The sequence below is a fragment of the Triturus cristatus genome, chromosome 11, assembly GCF_964204655.1.
Source record: "Triturus cristatus chromosome 11, aTriCri1.1, whole genome shotgun sequence".
Lineage (NCBI taxonomy): Eukaryota > Metazoa > Chordata > Amphibia > Caudata > Salamandridae > Triturus > Triturus cristatus.
The window spans coordinates 653,738,483-653,762,322 of NC_140594.1; the positions used below are offsets into that span (position 1 = coordinate 653,738,483).

At 43.0% G+C, this 23,840-nt stretch overlaps 1 protein-coding gene across 1 annotated transcript in view; it reads left to right on the forward strand.

The window, feature by feature from the left end:
• The window catches only part of SMCO1 (single-pass membrane protein with coiled-coil domains 1), a 76,398-nt gene extending 55,320 nt beyond the window's left edge, over positions 1 to 21,078 (forward strand). The window contains exon 3 of the mRNA XM_085633011.1: positions 20,586 to 21,078. Coding sequence (XP_085489137.1) covers positions 20,586 to 21,078 — 493 coding nt within the window. The remainder of the gene's footprint in view (positions 1 to 20,585) is intronic.
• The last annotated feature ends 2,762 nt before the right edge of the window (positions 21,079 to 23,840 follow it).

Sequence of the window (23,840 nt, forward strand, 5' to 3'; positions counted from 1 at the left end):
ACAACAAAAGGGAATAGAAGAAGAAATCTCCTCTATGCTAGAGAAAGGAGCAATAATAGAAGTTCCCCTGGAAGAACTCAGATTCATAAGCACTCTCTTTATCTTAAAGAAAAATGACAAGGGGTGGAGACTCGTTATAAATCTAAGAAAACTGAACAAGTTTTTTATTTACAAACACTTCAAGATGGAAGGAATCCATCTTCTCAGAGACCTTCTCTTACAAGGAGACTGGTTGGTAAAATTAGATCTAAAGGATGCCTATTTCACAATTCCTATGGCCAAGATCCATCAACCCTTCCTTCAGTTCCTCTGGAAAAATCGACTATACCAATTCCAAGTACTTCCTTTTGGCCTTTCATCAACAAAAGTTATGAGGGCAATCACTTCCTTTCTAAGAGAAAGAGGCATCCGTATGATCATTTACCTAGACGATATCCTCTTAATGTCTCGAGAGCTTTCTCAAATATATCAGGATCTCAAGACGGATTTGGACCTATTAGAAAGTCTAGGTTTCATCATCAACAAAGAAAAATCGGTCCTGACTCCCTCCAGGTCTCTGGAGTTCCTAGGTTTCACAGTAGATACCTCCAAATGTCTTCTCTTACTCCCTTCCAAAAAGATTACCAAAATCAGTAAGGAAATTTGTCATGTCTTGAAACAAAAAGACCTTCCTCTAAGAGATCTAGCCAGATTACTCGGTCTCCTCTCTTCTTCGATTCAAGCAATTTTCCCGGGACCTCTAAATTATCGACCCCTCCAAAGGGTAAAAGCAAAAGCCCTAAGATCTGGCCTATGGTACGAAGATCGAATTTGCTTAGATCAGGAAGCTCAAATGGAACTGAAATGGTGGCTCGAGAACCTAGACGCTTGGAATGGCAAAGCGATCCTTGGTTCAGAACCAGAATTTGTCTTAGAATCAGACGCGAGTCTCCATGGCTGGGGAGCTTGCCTTCTCAGTCAGAACACAGGCGGCCTTTGGTCCCAAGATGAATCTTCTCATCATATAAACTATTTGGAACTGACTGCAGGTCTCTACGCTCTGATGAGTTTCAGACACTCTCTCCAGGGAAGCTCTGTCATTTTAAAGATGGACAACATTTCCGCAGTAGCCTTCATAAACCGCATGGGCGGTACCAAATCCTCAGATCTATCCAATTTAGCCAAGAAACTCTGGCTGTTTTGTCTAGAACACAAAATCTCTTTGAAAGCAGAATACCTCCCCGGGAAGTCAAACATCTCCGCAGATTGGAACTCAAGGTTTCTCTTAGCCCGCAGTGATTGGAAACTCAACCCCTTAGTCTTCAACTCGCTGAACAACATTTGTGGACACTTGGAAATAGATCTTTTTGCGAGCAGACTAACTTTTCAACTCCCCAAGTATTTCAGCTGGATGCCCGATCCCGGTGGTCTAGCAGTAAACGCCTTCCTTCAACCTTGGAAAGGACTCAAAGCCTATGCCTTTCCTCCCTTCGCAATGATCCAAAGGGTTTTACAAAAAGTGAGATAGGATCAATGCTCCATCGTCCTGTTAACTCCATTTTGGACATCTCAAGCTTGGTTCCCCACTGCTCTAGAACTATTCCACAGGATCCCCTTCCTAATCCCTTCTCAAGACCATCTCCTAACAGACGTACATGGTGGAAGTCACCCACCAATTCAGACAAGGAATTTGAACCTTCTTGCTTGGAAAGTGTCAGGAGATCTAACGAAATCTCAGGACTTTCGTCATCAGCTGCAAATCTCCTTAAAGACTCATGGGTGCCAGGGACTCACTATCGATACAACAACATCGTTGTTGGTGCATGGAAAGGAACCTGGATTCCTTGGAAGCACCTATTGTAGACATAGTAAACTTCCTCGCCCAACAATTTGATAGAGGCCTCAGCTATAGAACCATCAATTGCTATAGATCAGCTATCTCAGCTGGCCATACACTAATCAATGGCAAAACAGTTGGTAAAAATTTTATTATCTGCAGGGTAATGAAAAGCATCCATCTTAAAAGACCCCCCAAACCCAAATACGAATCTCTATGGGACGTAAATTTAATACTAGATCTTTTTAATAATTGGCCGGAGAATTCTTTCCTAAACAGAAAAAACCTCTCTATCAAACTTGCTACACTCTTATGCCTAATTTCCTGTAGAAGAGTTTCTGATGTCAAGGCATTAGAAATTTCTAATAAATCCTATAACATGTTTGGCGTTAATTTTCAGATTTATAGAAGAACTAAAACCATGTCTGATTCTATATTTTATCCACGCTTCGATTCATGTCCTAAACTTTGTGTAGTTGATTGTATGAGAGATTATGATTACAGAATGTCTACTCTTCGTGCACCTAACGTTAAGCAACTACTCATTTAGTTTGTCAAACCCCATAAGGCTATAACCTCGACCTCCATTGCTAGATGGGTTAAAACCGTCATGAGTCTAGCTGGTATAGATCTTAAAAAATATCAAGCTCATTCACTTAGAGGTGCTATGGCCAGTAAATCTCTCTGGTCTGGTGGTAAGTTAGACAACATCCTCAAAGCAGCAGACTGGTCTAACGCTAGCACTTTTGCTCGACACTACTGCAAGCCTATCGAGCATATGTCTGATGTAGTCTTACAAAGTTACCAACATGCATAATGTAGCCTCCGTTCTTGTAATTAAATTGCGATTCTCATATTAGCATGACTAGAGAATCTGGATTTCATTAAAGACACGGAGGCTGACATTATCCCTCCCATCCCTCCCTGGGATGAGTAATCTGATTTGATATATGTTAAATATTTATTTATCATATAATATTTTAATGTGCTAATTTTTAATTCACTATGTATGTTGTTTATTATCTCTTGTATTTCCTTTTTCTTGGAATAGTCTTTTCACCTTCTCTCTCTCCTTTCAGGTAATTCTTCATAACTTCGAAGCATTTGGATTCTTCTTCTTCTCTTTATCTCTTCTCCAGAAGTACACCTGAAGATCACTCTAAAGCTGTTTGAACATTTCATATTTATGTTTATTTCATGTTCTTTTTATCTTATTTATCCGCATTTACAGAGGCAGATTATACTTGGCTCATGCCCTTTATGTATTTGTTATATTCTATTTTGGGATACTTATTACTGTGATGTAATGTGGCTGCCTGGAGACTGCATTAAAGGATAATGCATAATGTCAGCCTCAGTGTCTTTAATGAAATCCAGATTCTCTAGTCATGCTAATATGAGAATCGGAATTCCTAAAAAAATAAAAACTTAAATAGCTACAGTTATAATATGCGTTTCGATTACTTTAATATTAAATGTGTGAGATGAATATGAGCTCTTGGTTCTTAGTCCTTGTAGACAAGACACAGCAAACATATGGGTTTTATTTTAATAAGATCAACAGATCTGCAGTTGCCTGCTTTATATATGCGTGGTTCTAGTGTGCAAGGTAGTATAAGATGGCCGCCACATCTTGGTAAAAGTTTGGGCCATTTGATGACGCAAGAGAATGTCGTCATCTAACTGCGCTATAAACAGATGCTGTTTTCACACACGCGCTTTCAATGTCCTCGGACTGTATGCGGAAGGGCGCAATATGCATGGTAAGGAGAAGCAAAGAGAGATTTTGAGTATTCTGAATTTGTAATGCTATATGCTCAACAGGATTCTGGGAAGTTAAGTAATATTTAAAACACTAATTGCAATAGCAATAGAATGCATTTTAAGCACCTTAACGGAAAACTTAGGTAGAGAACTTGAGCTCTTGATCCACCGTACTGTCCAACAAGTTATTAGTAAATATTCTTGCTTTTAACAAATTTGATCAAGAACGTCTATAGAGGCAATTTATACCGATGCACGTTCTCTTTCCCTCCTATTTAATTACAGAGTAACCACTCAACAATAGATCCAAATCCAATTATTAAAAAAAATTGGTGACAACTTAACAAAAAGAAAAATAGAAGAAACAAATCTGTATTATCTAGACAACACCTCTATATAAGGTGAGAAGCAGCCGCCTGTGTATTACATAATGAAGCACCTTAGAGTTATTTAATAGGGTTCTCATGATCTTTTGTTCTATTTGACAGGAATATATATTTTGAGGCTTTCGGTATGGTAGCGTCTCGACTAAATATTACGCTATTATCCATAATATTGGGATATCTCTGACCTGCAGACGATTTAAATGGCCTATGACGTTTATCTCTTAAGTAAGTCTAGAGGGAAGATGTCTGACACATATAAGTAAATATACTTAGTACATATTGGCTAGAAAAAAATATATAGAACTTAATTTTCTTTTTAGACCACTACGTAGCCGCGATTTATCAGTTGGATAAGAAGTTCTTGGCAGGGGTGGATAAGATATCACTCCATCTGTCAGAAGAGAAACTGATAAAATATAGAGTCCTGCCCTCTTAAAGACATGTAAGTTTGTTCTAACAAAGGTATATTTCTTAGTAACTTGGGATACCATAATAATGTTAGACCTTCCATTTTTGGTGTGACATTACAGAGAGTTTAAGTAGGTCCCAGGAGGTAGTCCTGGTATTGATAAAGTATACTTTTCATAAATTGGTAGTACTGGCTCCATGAGTAATTTTATTCCCAATAAAATCTTTTTAAATTTGGGTTTTATTCAGGTAAACAAGTGAACATATAGTTAGTTTTAGAAATGATCTTTTAGTATGAAAAGCCATTGTATCATTAACGATATTTTCTTTGTTTTGTTTTATAGTGATTGTGTTTGAATGATTAAATAATTGTCCTCAAGAAGGTGATGAAAATTTGTGTTTGCACTGAAACGCCACGTCGAAAAATTCTTTTGGGTATAGATAGCTCGAAGGAACTTGTTTAAACATAACAGTTCTTTTCTTTCTTTTTTCTGTTTTTTAATATGTGAATTATGTTTACTGACTGCTATTTGCTTTAACTATGTTCTGAATGGTAGAATAATGTGTGGATTAGGGGAGTTTTAATATTTATTCTGCGTATAAAATTGAATTCACTTGCACCTGCACTTTATGTAATCTGTTCCCTATTTTGAATGCAATTGTGATGTATATTCATTTTTTATGCTATCTATTTTTTTTTTAATAACAGATTTTATTAGGTTATTCCAATGAGGTCTGGGCACGGGCCCTACATGTACCTGTAACAAAGCATGGATACGTAGGAACACCAGCGTTTTAAACATTTTCCTTTTCGCAATCCTGCCAACATGCAGGAAACACAATAAAACAAAATGAAAACATTTCAAGATTCCAATTACCAGTCCCAAAATACAAACTTTAAATACAGACTAGCCCGATGCGTAAAGGTGATATACCAAGGAGAAATACCCACACAGCGACCACAACTAGGGGTCCATTGATGGTAACGGGGGAAGGTCAATCCCACGGTACACCTCCAAGCGGGCCCATATCTTGCGGTGTTTTTGAGGACAGCCCCGTGCCATAAATACTGCAATTTCCGCACCCATACACCTATCCAGCTCCAACTTCCATTTGCCCAGGGTCGGGGGGAAGTCCCCTTCCAGAGCTCTGCAATGTCTCGTTTAGCAATAGTGAGGGCCAAAAAGAGTAAATGTTACTTATATCTGTTGCCCCCTATCTCATCAGAGCTGTGTAAGAGGAAGAGTCGTGGATCATATGGAAGTTCCCATGATGGGATATTACTAAGACATGAGGAGGCTATCCGCCAGAAGGGCTGCAATGCGGAACACCCCCATACCGTATGAAAGAAAGTTCCCTCCTCCCTATTGCATCTTAAGCATTTAGAGGATTTGAGAACGCCCATTGCCCGGAGTCTGGTTCGGGTATAGTATAATAATAATAATACTGTCATTTGTAGATCGCGAACAGCTACCTCGGAATCATGTAGATATCGCCGCGCCTCGAGGGCTGGCGATGGCCTCCGCCCAGTCATCGTCCGTCAGGTCGGGAATGTCCTCCTGCCATGCGCTCCTGGTTTTGTCAAGGGTGGTTTGGGTATGGGTTGTCAGTGTTTGGTAAATTTGTCTAATTTTATGTAGGCCGAAATCCCCCATCAACAGGCGCACCTCAAGGGGATGGAATTTAGGGAGGGATTCTAGAGTCTGAATCAGAGGGGTCAAAGCATGCCGAAGTTGAAGATATTTGTAGAACTAGGCCTTGTGCAGTTGGAAGTCACCCTGAGGCTGCTGGAACGACTTTAATATGGTGCTCCTCATAACAGGACCCAAGGTCGTGATCCCCACCAAGTCCCATCTGCGGAAACCCTGCAAGGCCGCTACAGGACGGAGATACGTACCATGCCACAGGGGAGTTGCTTGGGTTAGTGTCCCGTGCCATCCCATCTGTCGGACTGTGGCCTGCCAGAGCTGAATCACCACCCTACACGCCGAGGACAATGCATCCATAGTATTAGAGCTATAAAGGAATTGAAGGAGAGGGGTCCCACCCATTGCGGCATGTTCAAATGCAAAGGTCGGGTCCGCAGGATAATTGTACCACCATTCATTAATTATTAGGACGTGTGAGGCAACATAATAGGCATAGACGTCCGCGGCCACGATTCCGCCACAATAAGTGGACTGAGTGCACGTACGGAGAGCTACCCTGATTGCACCCCCATTCCAAAGAAATTTATTAAGAATCGCATTCACTTGTCCGAACCAGAATCTTGGAATCTTACCATACAGCGATAGTGGGAGGTAGGACCATATGGTCGTTTCATTAGTGAAACTGGTTATCAGCGGGACAATATTTTTGGCCCATGAGACCTTGGAGCAGAGCGATATGAAGATCCCCAAGTATTTGAAACCCTCTGTCGCATGTGTCAGCTGTGCCACCCAGGTACCTCGGCACTGATTACCGCAAACTGGGAAGAGCACGGATTTGGAGGGGTTAGTGTGTAGACCGCTAGTTTCCCCGAATACCCTGAGAACTTCTAGGATACGTGGTCCTGAGAACCACGGATCTGTCAGGAAGAAGAGGACATCCTCCGCATATAGTGCGATGCAGTCAGAGTACGATGGGGACCATTCGAACCCGAGGAGCACTGGGTCACCACGGACCCATGCTGCTAGGGGTTCCACCGCTATGGCGAATAGCAGCGGGTATAGCGGGCATTCCTGTCTTGTGCCTCTATGGATGCGAAAGGGATCAGAATGATGGCCGGCAATGCGAACGGAGGGCGTGAGATTAGTGTAGAGTAGCTTAATATATGCTATAAAGCGAGGGCCGAAGTTCACTGCCTCCAGTAATTGAAACCTATAGATCCAGCTGAGAGAATCGAACGCTTTATCTATATCTGCCAAGAGGAGGGCAGCAGGGCATCCCAATATAGGGGCCATCGCTATAGCATTATGCACTCTCCTTATGTTGTGACGAGTGGCCCTATGGGGCATGAAGCCCGATTGGTCTGGGTGTATTAAATCCGAAACACATGTCCAGAGGCGGTCAGCCAAGACTTTCCCCAGCAATTTGGGCTCGAAATGAATAAGGGAGATGGGCCGGTAAGACGTTGCTACCTATTTTTAACTGTGAATAAAAATAAAAGATTCACATATATATATATATTTATAAACATAAGTGGTCCATTGTGATTAATGGCTTTTCAGGGTTTTGAAAGAGAAAGATTTTAAATTTATGTTCACTTGTTTTTTATTCATGATTGTAAATGATATATGTCTATTGAGAGGATTTTTTTTTTCTTTAAGTTCTTTCAGATTAGTGGCCCTTGATTTACAGGTGGGTCCTGTTTACTTCCGGTTTTTGATAACAATTGTTAATTAATACTTTAGGCGAAAAGGGAATTCCTTTTTTTGTTATTTGTTTATAGAACACCCTGTCCCTTTTCTTTGAATTCGGGTGACTCCCTTGTGTTTTGTGAGCTATTGTAAGTACCACGTGTGTGTCATCATATGTAAAACCTCAGTGAAAATTATTGAAACATAAAAAATTGTACTACAATTAAAAATGATTTGCACTGCACCGTGGCCCATTCAGGGGCAGAGGAAATGTCATGTCACATTACTTCCTGATGGGACATCAATTTTCGTGATGCTCTAGACTGCCTGATTGCAGACGAAAACCTTCCCCCCTCCCCCACTTAAAAGGTTGAACACCCCTGCTGTTGTCAGTTACAAGGTATTCTTCCTGGAAAAATGATAAATGTTTGCTAACCAAAGTTGGCCTTTAGTTTTAATTCATGTTTAGAATATTGGCTGCGACATACTGGGAAGTAAATACGTCCATGGGAAAGACGCTATACATTTTTTGCAATTGGAGTGAAAACAATTAAGGTCAAAACAGTGCTGACAACTTTTAATGATGCATTGGTAGAAAAATGAAAGGGGAAATATTACGAGGGTTTATCGCCACCAGAACGTCACTTTTAGCGATGTTCTGGTGGCAATATCCCCTTCTCCTTATTTGCACAGTGGCGTTAAGCCACTTTACATGGCTTAACACCGCCTTGTGAATAAGGGTCCTTTTTATGCTTCACTTAGCGATGCAATGGGTGTTGTAGTGGGCGTTCCGCTGAAACACACATTGCTTATTGAAGCTGCCCCATATTTACAAGGCTGGGGCAGTGCAAATAACTAGGACCAGGGAATACCTGGTCTTGGACTGGCGATGCGAGGAGAAATTATTAATTTCTCATTTTTTGCTCTTTCCATGTGAGCTGCATTCTGCAGGACACATAGAAAGAGTAAATCGCCTTTGAGGATTGTTTATGTGCAGGAAGGTGTCCCTTCCTGCACATAAACAATTGCCCCTGTAGCACTAGCACCCTTGCAACATGGCTCAAGGGTGCCTGCGCTGGTGCTAGGCTGCTTTATTAGTGCCAGTGCTAGGGGAAACACGTGGGTGCATCGTATTTTTGTAAATACGGCGCATCCCAGCATTTTAAAAACATCAGAGCGCGGCATTACCAATTTTGGTGTAACACAGCGCTCTGACATTTTGTTGCAAATATCCCCTAAATGTTTGAAATTTATTGTAAAGATTACTTCTACTATTATCCACTGATGAAGAATCTAAGTAGTGGGATTTGAAGCCCTAAAATAGAGGCACAGGTAAACCTCAAAGCTACACCACTCCACTAAGTATGCCGGTAACCCTTGTCCTCGGTGCTGACACAAAATTGGGGGTTTGATTATATTTTCTAATTTTTCACACACCTGGTTTTCAATGTATCCTACTAGGTGGGACATTGCACATAGTCTATTTTCCTGCCTCTTTAATGCATAAATATATAAACGGAAATTAAACAGAGACCGTATTAGTGCACAATCCAAACCTCAGTGCCATATTTAATATAGCCTTATAGCCCGCCGTAGCGGGCTATACCGGCTATTAAAGGCCCGCTGCAGCGTTAAAGGCCCGAGCCGAAGGTGAGGGACTTTAACAAAAGCAGCGGGACTTTAATAGCGGTATAGCCCGCTACGAAGGGCTATAAGGCTATTAGAACATTCTGCCACTAGAGGGCAGAATGTTCTAAAAAATTAAACAAAGGCTTCTCGAAGCTCGAGGGGATTCAAATCCCCTCGAACTTCGAGAGGCTTTTGTAAAACATTGGAATGTTGCTCTGCGGGCCTTTACCGGCCCGTAGAAGCATGGAGCACTCCATTGTCTACAATGGAGTGCTCCACATTCCAATGTTCTAATATAATATATCACAGGTTAGTTGAGTTCTTTTAAAATTTGTTGACCACTTTTCCCTCATGGGAGACTTGTTGGCCTCTATCTGAACAAATCCCGAGGGAGCATTGTTATTGCTTGCAATGGGAGTGAGAACATTATATAGACACATTGGACAGCCAACATTTCCCTTGGCTAAGAAATGTTTTCTGTTTTGTACAGTCAGATTGGAAAAAGAGAATGTAGGAGAGACATAGGCAGTCCAACACTTTAAAAAAAAAAAGAATGGATCCTTGAGTTTATACTTAAAACCTGTTGATATACAAGTCAACAGCATTTCTAAAATATTTGAAGATCTCATTTAGAGGCTGACAGAGTGGGAGAACCCTCATAAATCATAAATACGAACTGCTGTGTTTCTACTGGCAGAGATTTCAGTGGCACTGGCAGTGTAAACCATTGGCATGACAGCCTTTGCACCTTAGGATAACCAGGACTAAGCGAGGGACGCCTCAACCAACTTTAGAGCAGGGCTACCTCGTTAGGGACTGCCATGCAAGGTATAACAATCAATCAATCAAATAGTCTGTATTCGCTTGTGTTATAACCATAAAAGCACATACATACAAATATAAAACAGTTCATAAATAGACCACGTACAAAGAAGTTAAAATACAGAGTTAATGAGTAAATATTCAGATAAAATGCTCTAAAAACAACCCTCAGATTTTTTTGATTTTTTTTTAAAAAGCTCGAGGCCAGCAAAACAAATAATCAAGGACGGAATCTCCTACTCTCAATGTAGCTCTTAAAAGCAGCACACTTGAAAAATATTATGATCATCAGATAATAGATGGAGAAACATCAAGGCCGGTCAGGCTTGCCTAAAGTCATGGTACTTCGGTGAAGGCTTAATAAACACTTTTCTATGTTCAGTAAAGTAACTGCAGAACAAGACGAAGTGAAGGGTATCTCGTGGTTGCAGCCACAGGGACCCATGGCGTCAGGCGGGCTCCAGCCCCTCGGCGAGTCCAAAAGTTTATGTATCATTGTTGAATCTGAATCTAGTTACTAAAAATCTGTCCATATCACTCCTCAAGCTAAGTAGGTATGGTTCCATGGAGTGTACAGTTTTTTTTAGTTTTTTTAACAACTTTATTTATTAGGTTTTATTACCCAACTGGTCAGTTGTACACACGTTTGCTATACACCCATCCATAATCTTTTACTTGAAGCATGCAGATTTCCAGCGATACATTGTTCTGATACATTAAACATAGCAAGAGGAAATAAATTATATACAAATCATGATAACGAAGGCGGATACCTCCACCAACATGTCACATTCCGACACAACAATAAGATTATTACATTACTCTGCACCATCAGTTTCTGACGTGTCTACCTGCTCACTTCTATGCATCGGTATATGGAGCAATATCCTGCATAGTTCTCTCCACTGTACCAGGTCCTCTTCCAATTTCTCATCCTTTCTACAAGCTTTCATATGCAGCTCTTCAGCGAGTGGCCACTCACCCGCATCCTTCATCCATCCTTCTAGTGTCGGCACTTGTGGGCTCATCCAGTATATCGCTACCCGCCGTCTGGCAAGCACCAATACCAGTTGTAGCAGTTTATAAACCATCTTACTTTTCCTACGCTTTGGTATCTGTCCCAAAAGACACTGCACAGGGCTAGCCTCCACTCGGATACCCACCCCCCGACACCCTTGCCACCACACCATGCCAGAATTTTAGCACCCCCGGGCATTCCAACGCCAAATGCAAGAACCCTGCTCGCCCACATCGTGTCATCTAGGGCATTCATGTGGCCGGATTGAATCTATAGGGTGAAGTCTCACTGGGGTCATATATACTCTTTGCAGGAAATTATAATGTATTAATTTAAATCGCGCATTTCAGGATACTTTTCGTGTCAACGCACAAGCGTTTTCCCAATTATTTTCTGTCAACGGGGCTTGCAGGTCCTCGTTCCATGCTTCCCTTGCCCTGTGTACCCAGGACACCAAATCCAACCTCATAGTCCTATATAGCAGTGAGACCCATCCACGTCCACTACCACAAGAAAGTAACACGTCCAACGTGTCGGTTGCTCAGGGCATGGTCTGGTAAGAAGGCCAAGAGACCCTGCCTAGCTTCATCAGCCCTGCGTACTGCAAATACTGCCCACATCCTAATTCAAAACTCTCACATGCCTGTTCAAACGTAAGGAAGGTATCATTGATATATAGATCAGCGAGTACCTGACATCCGCCCTCCCTCCACGCCCTGAAGGACATATTCTCAGCCATTTGACGTACAGAGGCCAGGTGCCAGATGCTTAACTCCCAATGAAAAGGTGCATGTCGCACCACGCGCTCCACAAACCTTTGCCATATAAATGCTGTTTGCCTAACTATATATGGGAGATCCACGCCCACACCCGCTCCCTCCATCAGCACGACAGGAAGACTCTCTGGCTGGATCAGTCCATCCAGAAAGCACTTCTCCCAGGTGTCTCCCTCGTCCATCCACCATGCGCATGTTGAAGGTGCACTGCATAATAAAATAAATCTAATCCGGGTGCCTCTAATCTCCCCTCCTCATTGCATCTGGAAAGGACCACCGATGACACCCTGCTACGCTTACCCACCCAATACAAAGACACCAACAACGACCTCAATTGCCGAAATACCGACATGGGTATATTACACATAGAGTTGTGTAATGTATACAGGCATCGAGGCGAAAGCACCATCTTTTCCACCACGATTCTTCCTATTAAGGACAGCGGTACCGCATTCCAGAATGCTACTGAGCCCCTCATAGAGTCCATGTCCTTATATATTTTTAAGAGAAGGATCTGCACATCTTCATGTGAAACTTGTATTCCCAGGTAACGGAAGTGGCCTATTTCCCACCGCAGACCTACGGTTGACAGCTCCTCAACTCCATATCCCTGCAGCCCAGTCATCGGGAACACCAACGACTTAGCCATGTTAAGTCGCAAGCCTGAAAATTCCACAAATTGATCCAACAACTGCAATTGCACCGGTATCGCTGACCGGGGGGATTTTACATAGAACAATGCATCATCAGCATATAGCGATACCAGATGTACGACGCTCCCCAGTCGGATTCCCCAGCCTGCCAGATCGTGCCTGGCCCACACCGCCATAGGCTCTATGGCCAAAGCACATAGTAACGGGGACATGGGGGAATCCCTGTCACGTACCTCGTTCTAGGCACCATTGTGTGGATCTATTCTGACCCAGCCTTATCCGACACTCAGCTTAGTGTATAATATCTGAACCCACTTACGGAACCGGGGCCCGAATCCTGCCACTTTCAATACCTCTTGTAGGTACCTACAATCTAATGTATCAAAAGCTTTTTCAAGATCAATTGATACTAGTGCCAATTCCTCAGCGCTTATGCTTATCTCATGTATTACGTGGACCAATCGTTGAATGTTCATGCCGTTGTTCCGTCCCGGAATAAAGCCACACTGGTTCTCATGGATCAAATGGGCCATGTGCTGTCCTAACCTCTTAGCCAGCACTTTACACAATATTTTCGCATCAGTATTGATCATTGTTAGCGGCAGGTATGCAGTGGGATCATGACTATTTCCACCTGGCCTTGGGAAACATACATATTTCTCCCTCTCGCATTGTTGTCGGTAAGATCCCCTTTTTCGAAGACCTCATTAAATGTTTGTAGTAAGAGTTGCACTAACGTAGCAAAGTAAGCCTGATAGAATTCACTTGGGAATCCATCTCCCCCCGGCGCCTTAGCCCTAGGCATGTTCGCAATGGCCTTCGCTATTTCATCGGCTGTCAATTGCGCTTCCAGTTCCTGACTGTTCTCCGCCATGAGCTTTGTCAGATGGAGGTCCTCCAGGAACAGTGCTTAGCATTCAGGTTTGACCAGTGGGTCAGCCATATACACCTTGTGCATATGCTGCCGAAATTGTTCCAGGATATCTAGTCTAGAATGTACGAGTTCACCCGATTGTATGCTTATACAGGTGATCAAAGGGGGCGCCTGCTCCCTACGCAGTATCCATGCTAACAGCCGACTAGACTTGTCTCCCTGTGCGTGCAGCAATTGCCTATATTTAGTAAGTGTATATTTGTCCAACCTGCCCCATATATCTGTGATTTGTTCTTGCAGTGTACGCTCCCGATTCTCCTCCTGTCCCTGTATGCCCGTCTGTACTTCCGCCAGTGAATCCTCCCTATCGCGTAGCTCACCAATAAATTGCCTCCTCACCCCATATGTTAATCCCATTCCTGCACCTCGAACCACAGCCTTCAAGGCATCCCACTCAGTGGCCCTGTTATCAGTAGTATTGCAATTAAGAGTTATATAGTCTGTTATTGCCTCCGATATCGCCTCCCAGCCTACCTGATCGTCCAGGAGATCCGTTGGTAGTCTCCATCCTCGTGGGCCTTTATCTTTGATTCCCCATTGCACCACACAGCACACCGGTGCATGATCCAAAAAAACCACGCAAGGTAGGTTATGTCTGCTGCCCGTAGAGCAGGTGACTCAGTCACCAACACCCTATCTAATCTACTGTATGTGTTATGTGTTGGTGTATAGCACGTGTACACCTTCTGTGACAGGTGCTGTATCCTCCAGATATCCCTCAGACCCAGTTCTTGCATAACTTTTTGCAATTGCTTGGTCATACGCCGCTTGGTGCCCCGTCTAGGGGGATGCCTATCCAAGTCTAGATCCAGCACACAATTAAAATCTCCCAACCAAATAAGTGGGGCATCCAGGTCCTCAGTGATCAAGTCTTGTATCGTTAATAGGACGGATAGATCGCCGATATTCGGGGCATACGTGTTCAGTATGGTTATTTCTTTTCTGTGAAGTTTCCCCCGTAGCAACACATACCGACCCCCAACATCCACTTCCATGTACTGGAGCTTGAAGGTTATACCCGGGGCCACTCAGATCAGCGCTCCCCTAGCATATGTGGAATATGAAGAATGAAGCACTTGACCCCTCCATTTCTTAGCCAATCTCGCGGCACCCACATCATCCAATGCGTTTCCTGCAGGCATGCAATCTTTACAGTATGTTGTTTAAAAAATGAAAACACTCTGTCTCGTAGTACAGGTACCAAACCCTCGAACATTCCAACTAAGGAACTTTACCTCTCTCGCCATAATAGTTCCCTCGCTTTTTCTGGCTGACTGTATCGCTGCATCTGTCACTCCAGTGTTCCACTGGGCAGCACACCCATAACCAGCTCTCCATTATAGATCTCCTCAAAGTGCCCCACCCACTGGCCCTCAGTTATATGGTGGTAAACAACAGGATCATTATTACTAGACAGGCTAGGGCATTTTATTACCTGCCAAAACAGGGCGCTATTCCACACTTCACAGACTTCGGCTAAATTGTCTCAGGCTCTCGCCTTTCCGGTTGGCAAGTTCCATTTTATAGTCCCTGCAGCAAGGTATAACTATGGGTCACATGTATCAAAGTTCCAATTTACATTCCCTAAATAGCGAATTTTAGGGAATGCAAAATGGGTTGATACATTCCTTCCACGTACCCAATAGAAACTTCCGATCCGCCGACCTCGCCCTCGCTGAAACCCTGGGCATCCGCAGAGCCAGAACGGGCGGAAGAGCCTTCTCCTACATCACGGCCAGGACCTGGTATGAGCTCCCGATCGACATCAATCAATCAATCAATCAGTGACACTTATAAAGCGCGCTACATACCCGTAGGGTCTCAAGGCGCTGGGGGGGGGGAGCCGCTACTGCTCGAACAGCCAGGTCTTCAGCTTCTTCCTGAAGGAGAGGTGGTCTTGGGTCAGGCGCAGGTCGGTCGGGAGGGAGTTCCAGGTCTTGGCGGCCAGGTAGGAGAAGGACCTTCCTCCTGTAGTCGCTCTTCGGATGCGGGGGACGGCGGCGAGGGCGTGGTTGGCTGATCGGAGGTGGCGTTTGGGAGCGTAGAAGTTGATCCGGCTGTTGAGGTAGCTCGGGCCTTGCCATGACATCAGACATGCCCCATCTCTGCACATCTTCAGGAAGACCCTCAGACCATCAGACCTGGCTCTTTGACTGACTGGAGCTGCCTCCCCCCTCAGCGCCTTGAGACCCTCGCGGGTGAGTAGCGCACTTTACGATTCTCTGATTGATTGATACATGTGGCCCTAAGTCCTTATCTCTAGGGACCATCTTTAGAGCTTCCTTCAATTTCGATAAGGCCTTGGTGCAACTGCTATCAAACCATTTGGTCTCACAGGGCCTGTTGTGCCTTAGGGTGACCCTCAGTAATGTGGACACCTTCTAGTAGATGCCCTCAAAGGCACTTAAGATTGAACCACTCGAGGCAGTTAAATCCAGACGAGTGAGAAAGTGACGTTTACACTGAGAAAAAAAGTGGGTTTTTAAACTGAGTGAGCTCAACTTGGGACCATCTAACACCTCCTCCGATCTTTGTGGGAAACACACGCTGTGTCACATGCACATTTCTAGGGTCACTCCCTATTTTACTCAACACTAGCGAGAGGGGATTGCGATCGCTAAAAGCACCATGCGCAAGAATATTTTTCCCAGGCAAGGAACTTCATCCATGATTCCCATCCACAGGGAAAAAACTCCCCACGCCTTGGGGGGATTCATTTCTTGTTGTCAAGAGACAAGCTCCTGCTTTGAGAGTTTGTGTTGTGAAAACAAAAACATTTGCCAAGCTGGTACTCTAACATGGCACCTGCTTGGCAAACCTACAGTGCATTCAGCGAAGCCGCCTCGTGACGGTAAACAGCATTTACAACGCATTGTTTACAACGCATGCTTTTACTACGCAAGTCATTACAACGACCCGTTGTTACATTTCATGCCATTACAACGCAAGTCGTTACAACAACTTGCTGTAGGGGGCAGAAGGTGTTGGATTTGTTGGATTTTCAATCCAACGCCTTCCCTACTGTTGCACACACTGGAAAGGAATAGTAAATTATACTATTACAAACTCCAGCGCCCCCCACAGCAAGTTGTTGTAACGACTTGTGTTGTAATGGCATGTGATGTAACACACGCATCGTTGTAACGACTTGAGTTGTAAACGCATGCATTGGTAAGAGTGCTATTCCTCGTGACAGCTTAGCTAAAGATACATACAAACATCACCCCCCTGCCTGGTTGCATCTCTTAATATGACGGGCAATACTCCACCAGTGAAGCAGGGGCCATAGCATTCACTGACCTGGCAGGCCTACAAGCCATCTGAGAATGTGTAAATGACCCCAAGTCTTACATGTCTAGTTCTATGGTAACCTTGTGGGCGTGTTTGCAGCCACAAAAACATTTACATTGATATAAAAATCAATTGAGCGTGCATGGCCCAGATCTCCCTGCCTTCCATCATAATGTCTAGGCCTGAGCAGGGACGATCTATGCAGGGGAGATGGCTGGGTGAGAGTTGGAGCCTCTAAGCCTACTCTGAGAATGTCTCGCAACAGTAGTTTAGTAATATCTACTTAGTCATGTCACTGGATCTAAGGATGATTTACTTAAATGTGTGCGTTAATGAGCAGTAGGGCTGATTCTCATGCTGAATTCTACTCCCCTTTGTCATCTTTCTATTGAGTGTTAAGATACCATTAGCGAGGAAACAGAATAGGGGTTTTTCATTCCCTAGATACCTCTTAACAGATGAAATCTATGTAGCTAACATTAAGCAACACTTGAGGGAATATCTAGAAATTAATAATGGCTCTGCAATACCAATAATAGTCTGGGACTCATGTAAGGCCAGCATCAGAGGATTCACACAGCAATACATTTGGAGACAGACCAGGCAGCGTAAGATAGAGATAGATGAGATCATTAAAGATATTAAGATTATAGAGAATCAACATGCAGAAGCATTATTAAACGGCTCTCAAAATTTAGAAATCATAGGATACGAACTAATAAATTTAAAATCAGCATTAAAACAAACATTTAGGGAGAAGATAGCGGTTAAAATTAATAAACATAAATTAACTCAATACGAAAGTGGGGGAAAAATTGGGAAGTTTCTAGCCTTTAAAGTGGCCGACGAAAAAGCCAAGACACAAATAAAAAAAATTAAAGGCTCAAACAACGAGATATATGAACAACCAAGCCAGATACTAGCGCAGTTTGCCACATACTACCAAAATTTATATACACCAGAAGCTCAGCCACAAACGCTCGACATTATAAAATATGTTCAGATGTATATTAAAAAAACATCGGTAGCTAATGAAATATCAGGTTTATTGTCGGATGACATTCAGCATGACGAGATTAGAGCAGCCATCTTTTCTTTGCCATCAGGAAAGGCATCTGGAGATGATTCAATCCCCCTAGAATTATATAAAATATGCTTAGATGAGTTACTTCCAACTTTTACTCAACTCATTAAATATATCGAAGCAGGGGAGAATGCTCTGGACTCTTGGAATATGACTCGGATAATTTTTTTTCTAAAAAAAAAAAATCTCCAGAGGAATGTGGGTCTTATAGACCAATATCACTTATAAATACGGATGCGAAAATCTACGCTAAAATTTTATCAACTCACCTGGCACCAATAATGCCGAAAATTGTTTCATCAAAACAACATGGGTTTATCTTAGGACGGGATTATACATCCCATGTGAACACGGCTATAGCAGCGTTTGATGTCACCAAGGTAAAAACTGCCCCACTCGGTATGATATTACTAGATGCAGAGAAAGCATTTGACCGAGTGGGGTGGGATTTCCTTTGGGGAGCATTATCTGCATTTGGCATCAAGGGTAAATTTTTACACATGATTAAATCTCTTTACCACCATCCCTTAGCTAAACTAGCCTATGCAGGTCTACAATCTGACGTGTTTCCGATATCACGGGGTACCCGTCAGGGGTGCCCTCTTTCACCACTTTTATTTGCATTATCAATAGAGCCATTTATATTAGCACTACAAAAGCAACCTCGGATCATACCTTTTGTACATAGCTTAAATGAATTAAAAATTACGGCTTACGGCAGCGGATGTTAAAACAGCATTATATGAGGTGGTCAATGAAGCAGAAAGATATGGCTTGGTATCTGGCTACAGACTCAATATTAATAAAACTCAAATACTAATGAATTATAAAGATGATGAAATAACAACAGGGATATGTAATACGGCTACTTACCTAGGGGTTAAGCTAACTACCAGAGTAGATAAAATAATAGAAATAAATTATGAGACTCTTTTTAAGGAGACTGCAATACTGCTCAAAAAATGGCACAAGGTTCCTATAGGTATTGGGGGCCGTATAAACATAATTAAAATGAAAATACTGCCTAAGTTTATTTATTTATTTCGCTCTATTCCGTTAAGATTAAATATGTCCTTTTTCAAACGATTAGATGGCATCTGTGGCAGCTTCATATGGGGCTATAAAAAGGCTCGTAGAGCTATTCGACTGCTTAAGCTATCATACAATCAAGGGGGTCTGGATTTTCCGGATTTCAAATTATACTTCTGGGCAGCTTTTTTTAGGCGGCTACGAAGCTTAATACACCCCGCAGGATGCCACGCACATTTTTTCTTTAAGTTTATGCTTGGTAAGGAACATGAAATGTTCCTGTATAGAATCAACGATCCAAACTACTTCAAGCAGGTTAGATTCAAGGTTGCACGAGATGTTGCTAATATATGGCTTGCAATTACTTCTAACTGCAATACATCATTTTATCACGATAAATTACCCATATGGGGCAATCCAGGTTTGCCAGAAATTTTTCAGGATGTGGAAGGTAAACGATGGGCTAGTTTTGGTATAAAATACTTGGGTGATATATATGATCAAAACGGGTTTATGACCTTTGAGAAAATAAAGACTATATATAAGATAACGCCAGGTATGCAATTTAAGTATTTTCAAATTCGAGACTACTTTATCCGTAGCATGCAACTGACGAATATCTCAGGCTCACTCATATGGGATTATATGTATAAGGATAACTTAAAATCAATAATCAGCACTGGCTATAAAATCTTATGCACATTTAAGCCAGATGACTGTCATAGATTAGCCGAGCGCCTGGGACATAGCGCAGGGGTATTAGTGACAGCTAATACTATATCACGTGCCTTCTCTAGGCTTAACAACTCTGTATATTCTTCTAACCTTGGGATACAACAATTTAGAACAATCTGCCAACTGTATTATACACCGGAAAGGATATCAAAGTGGTCTTCCCATGGTTACTCTAGCGAGCGCACAAAATGCCCAAAATGCAAGCTACAGGCAGCTGATCTAAAACATATGTTTTTCTTATGTCCTTTATTAGAGAGCTTCTGGTCAAAGATAACTGACTTGATTTCTCAAAAATTAGGGAGTGTAGTGACGGTCTCAGCAATAGAGGTATTAGTTGGCGGCCAGAGTATTACAAGCAGCTATGCGGATTTAATTTCAATATTATTGGTTAGTGCACGATTAACAATTGCTCGTGCGTGGATCTTACCCACACCCCCATCGGTCATAGAATGGTGGGCATTGGTTAAAGAAACATACGATATGGAATCAGCATTGGCAAAAACGAGAGGGACGAAGGCACTCTGTAAACTAAACAAGATATGGGGCGTACTATTCTGAAATGTCCAAAGTATAATATGTAAATAAATGTTTTTTTTTTTTTCTTCTTCTCTCTCCTGAGGAGGAGAGGAAGGGAAAAAAAGGGGAAAAAAAGGGAAAAAGCAGAGCTGTCTGCCCACTTACTCTACTATTTCTGCAACGAGGGCTAATAGGCATATATATGTAGATATGAAGAATAAGATATTTATGGAATTGATATACTTGCCTGCTTCAATGCTTGTATTTATGTGTTTACAATCTATTTAATTGAGCAATATGTACTAATCTTCCTTTCTCTTTCATGTTGGTAAAATAAATAAGTTTTAAAAAAAAATGAATTCTACTCCCCTTTGTCATCTCTGCAGGCTCCTCCCACTTGAACGTAACCTTATTTATAGCTACGTCATTGAAGCCCTTGCCAGCCTGCATGCATGTGTGGTTGAGCAGCTGCCGGACCTTTCACGTGACCTTCCCACCCTGGCGTCCATCGTGAGACTGAGCAACACGGACCGGCGCATCGTGCTCGCCTGGCAGGCAACGTTGCAGGCAATGCAGCTGCTTGATAGAGATGTCAAGGCTTTCTGCAGCTTCTTCCTGATGCACTGCCACGAGGCAAAGTACATGGACCCCAGCAGGAGGGAAAAGTTTTCCGAGGAAATGAACATGGTAATCCGTGAGGCGACAAAGAGCAGAGCGCTGCAAGAGAGCCTGCTGTGTGCTGTCCAGATTGCGGAGAACGGGAAAACGGAACGGGACATCGAATCCCTACCTGGTGTCCTTTTAACGCACACAGTTGACGCACTGGACAAAGCCTTCGCAAAGATCTCACTCCTTAAGCACACACATGAACACAAGTGAACATATAATCCATCTACAGACAAACATACACTGGCTCTCTCAATATCTCACTATTTCTCTCAACAGTAATGCGCATTAACTTCCTAAACTGCTACCAGCTGAGACACGTCTACCTAGAAAGTCTCACACTTGTACAAAGTAAAGTATCAAGAGCCTTTATGGATATATGTATTTAGGTTTTGTTCTGGTGCAAATAAGTGTATTGTGCATCGTTATTCAGTTGCATTACCTCTAGATGCTATCCGGAGTCTCAAAGGAGAAGACTTAGGACATCATTTATACTTCGGTGGACAATATATTCCGTCACAAGCGTGACAGATATCCCGTCCACCATTTTACAAGTGCCATAGGATATAATCCACTTGTAATTTGATGGACAGGATATCCGTTGCGCTTGCGGTGGAGTATACTGTCCACCGAAATATAAATCAGTCCCTATGTAAGCACAGTTGTTAGTGACAAAGGGCTGGGGGATGGGTCACCATACCCTTCACCTGGCTTTGGTACATATGGATAGTGTAATGAGTGAAATTTGGGTTTTCCCTTATCACAGAGTTCCATAAAAATCTACTCTATTCCCCTGGTGGAACAACCTATGTCTGCTGAAATATAAATCTGGCCCTACGTTTTCTAAACCCTATGGTGAAAGTGTAGGCTCGATGCCAATTTACCAACCAGCGGCGGCTCCTCCCCTGAGGTGAGGAGTGTCGCCCCACTGCTTCAGCTGCCAGCTGAATGCAAAAAATAAAATGATAATAACATTTGTTATTGTCATTTTGTTTTTTGCATTCAGCGTGCAGCTGAAGCCAAGCTGGCGGGGCTGGGCTCCCCGCGTGTCACAGGGCTAGGAGTGGTGGCAGCATCTAAAGTATGCATGACGCTTTGTCCTCTGTCTCGGGCTGGCCATAGAGTCATGCGCACTTTGCATGTTCTCCACGCAGGCTGCACAGCCTGCCAGCCCCTGCCTGGGCGCCAAACCACAGCACTCAGACAAATCACAACGTTGCAGCGTTGTGATTGGCTAGGGGATTCTGGGAGGCTGTGTGCTTCCTGCCGTGCAGAGAGGAGGACAGAGAAAGAAGTGGCGGTGGTCGCCGGTAAAAAGGTAAGTCATTTTTATATTATTACCCCCTCCCTCCTTCATTCCACCATCACACCCGATTGTTAGCAGCCACTACTGTTACCAAATAGAGACAAAAAACCTGGTGGACTATAGGCCATGAACCACTGTGGTGCGTTCTGGGTAATATTCAGACCTGTGAGGCTCACAGTATTATTTGATGTGAGTGAGTTCCAAATCTGTTTTTACCAAGAATAGACATACTCAAGAATTCACACACAATACGTTTTATGATTTTATTAAAATCAACTTCTTATCTTAGAGCATACAATGTGCATGGTTATAACTGTAAAAATGAGCAAAGCAGTGGCAATGTAAGAACCTATGGAGCGGGTGGTGGAGATGCGCATATCATCACACCATGAGGGAAAGGGCCAACGCGGTGTGCAACTGCCCTTACCTGCCTGCCGTGAGGGGAACGGCCGCAGTCAACTACCTCTCCCAGAATCCCCTCAACCTGACACCACCTGTGATGCTGCGACATGCGCCCAGAGGCGCGATTTTAGCAGCCCTTGCCTCCCGCAGCATGGGACGCGCCTGGGCAGGCCCGTCTGCGCCCATCAGTGGCAGTACAAGGCAGGGCAGGGCCAGCCCCCTTGGTTGGTACAGCGGGCATATCTACACATGACTCCTGGTCCTGGAACAATATCGATAAGCACCAGGAAGCCTTGGCAGTGTGATCAAACTTCCCTATCCCTCCTTTTTACCTGGATTGTGACTACTACCATCTCATTACCGTTAAAAAACCCCACAGACTGTCCGTTAAGTGGTGGTTGGTGTTTTGAGGTAGCCCAAATGAAACTGTCAAAAGTTGTTTTTTTACTAATTACTTTTAAAAACTAACGGCCAAGTGTTTACCTGCACTCCTAGTTTGTTGTTCACCTTAGCTATATAGGTCTTTTAAAGATTTTATAGGAGTTCAGATACCTGTTAGTGTCTGGAGTCTTCTATTATGCTCTTTATGGTCATAGTTACACTGCTACCCACATCCTAATCCAGTTTTACAAATTGCATTTCGATACCTGTACTTACTTTTTTGTCTTTTTCTGTGCCCTGTGTACTCTTTTTTATTTTGCCTCCCTTGTTCCCCATTCTCCGAGAGAATTAGCAGTGCTCGAATAACATTTCATCTTCTTGCAAAACTAGCCATAATTACGAGGGACAATGGGTAAGCACGTTTGTGTAGAAAAGAAACAACAGGCTCCCCCTAAGTCAAAAACTAAAGTACAACCCACCTCTATTGATAGGATGCTTGAGAAGGCTGTAGTAGTGGTAGCAACAGAAATTGAGCAGACAGACAGACGACTATCTCTAACCCCAAACTTGGAACTACCTTTGGTTGATTTAGATACATTGCAAGTTTCAGGAACCCTCCTTACCGACATTCTTGGGGGCCAATCACCTGCAGTGGAAGCAATTATAATTGAGCAAAGTAGGGAGGATCCACAAACACTGCCCATTACTAAAGGGAAATCTAAACCACAAGCTAAACCAATGGCTAGAAGGAAGAAGGTGACGAGAGAGAAGCCAGATGATAGAGGTACTGGGTTGGGAGGTTTAGTAAATAGCTCTGAGCCGGTCACTGAACAACCTGCCTGGGTAACCAAATTAGTGGTGGATTTGCAAACACAAGTTACGGCCA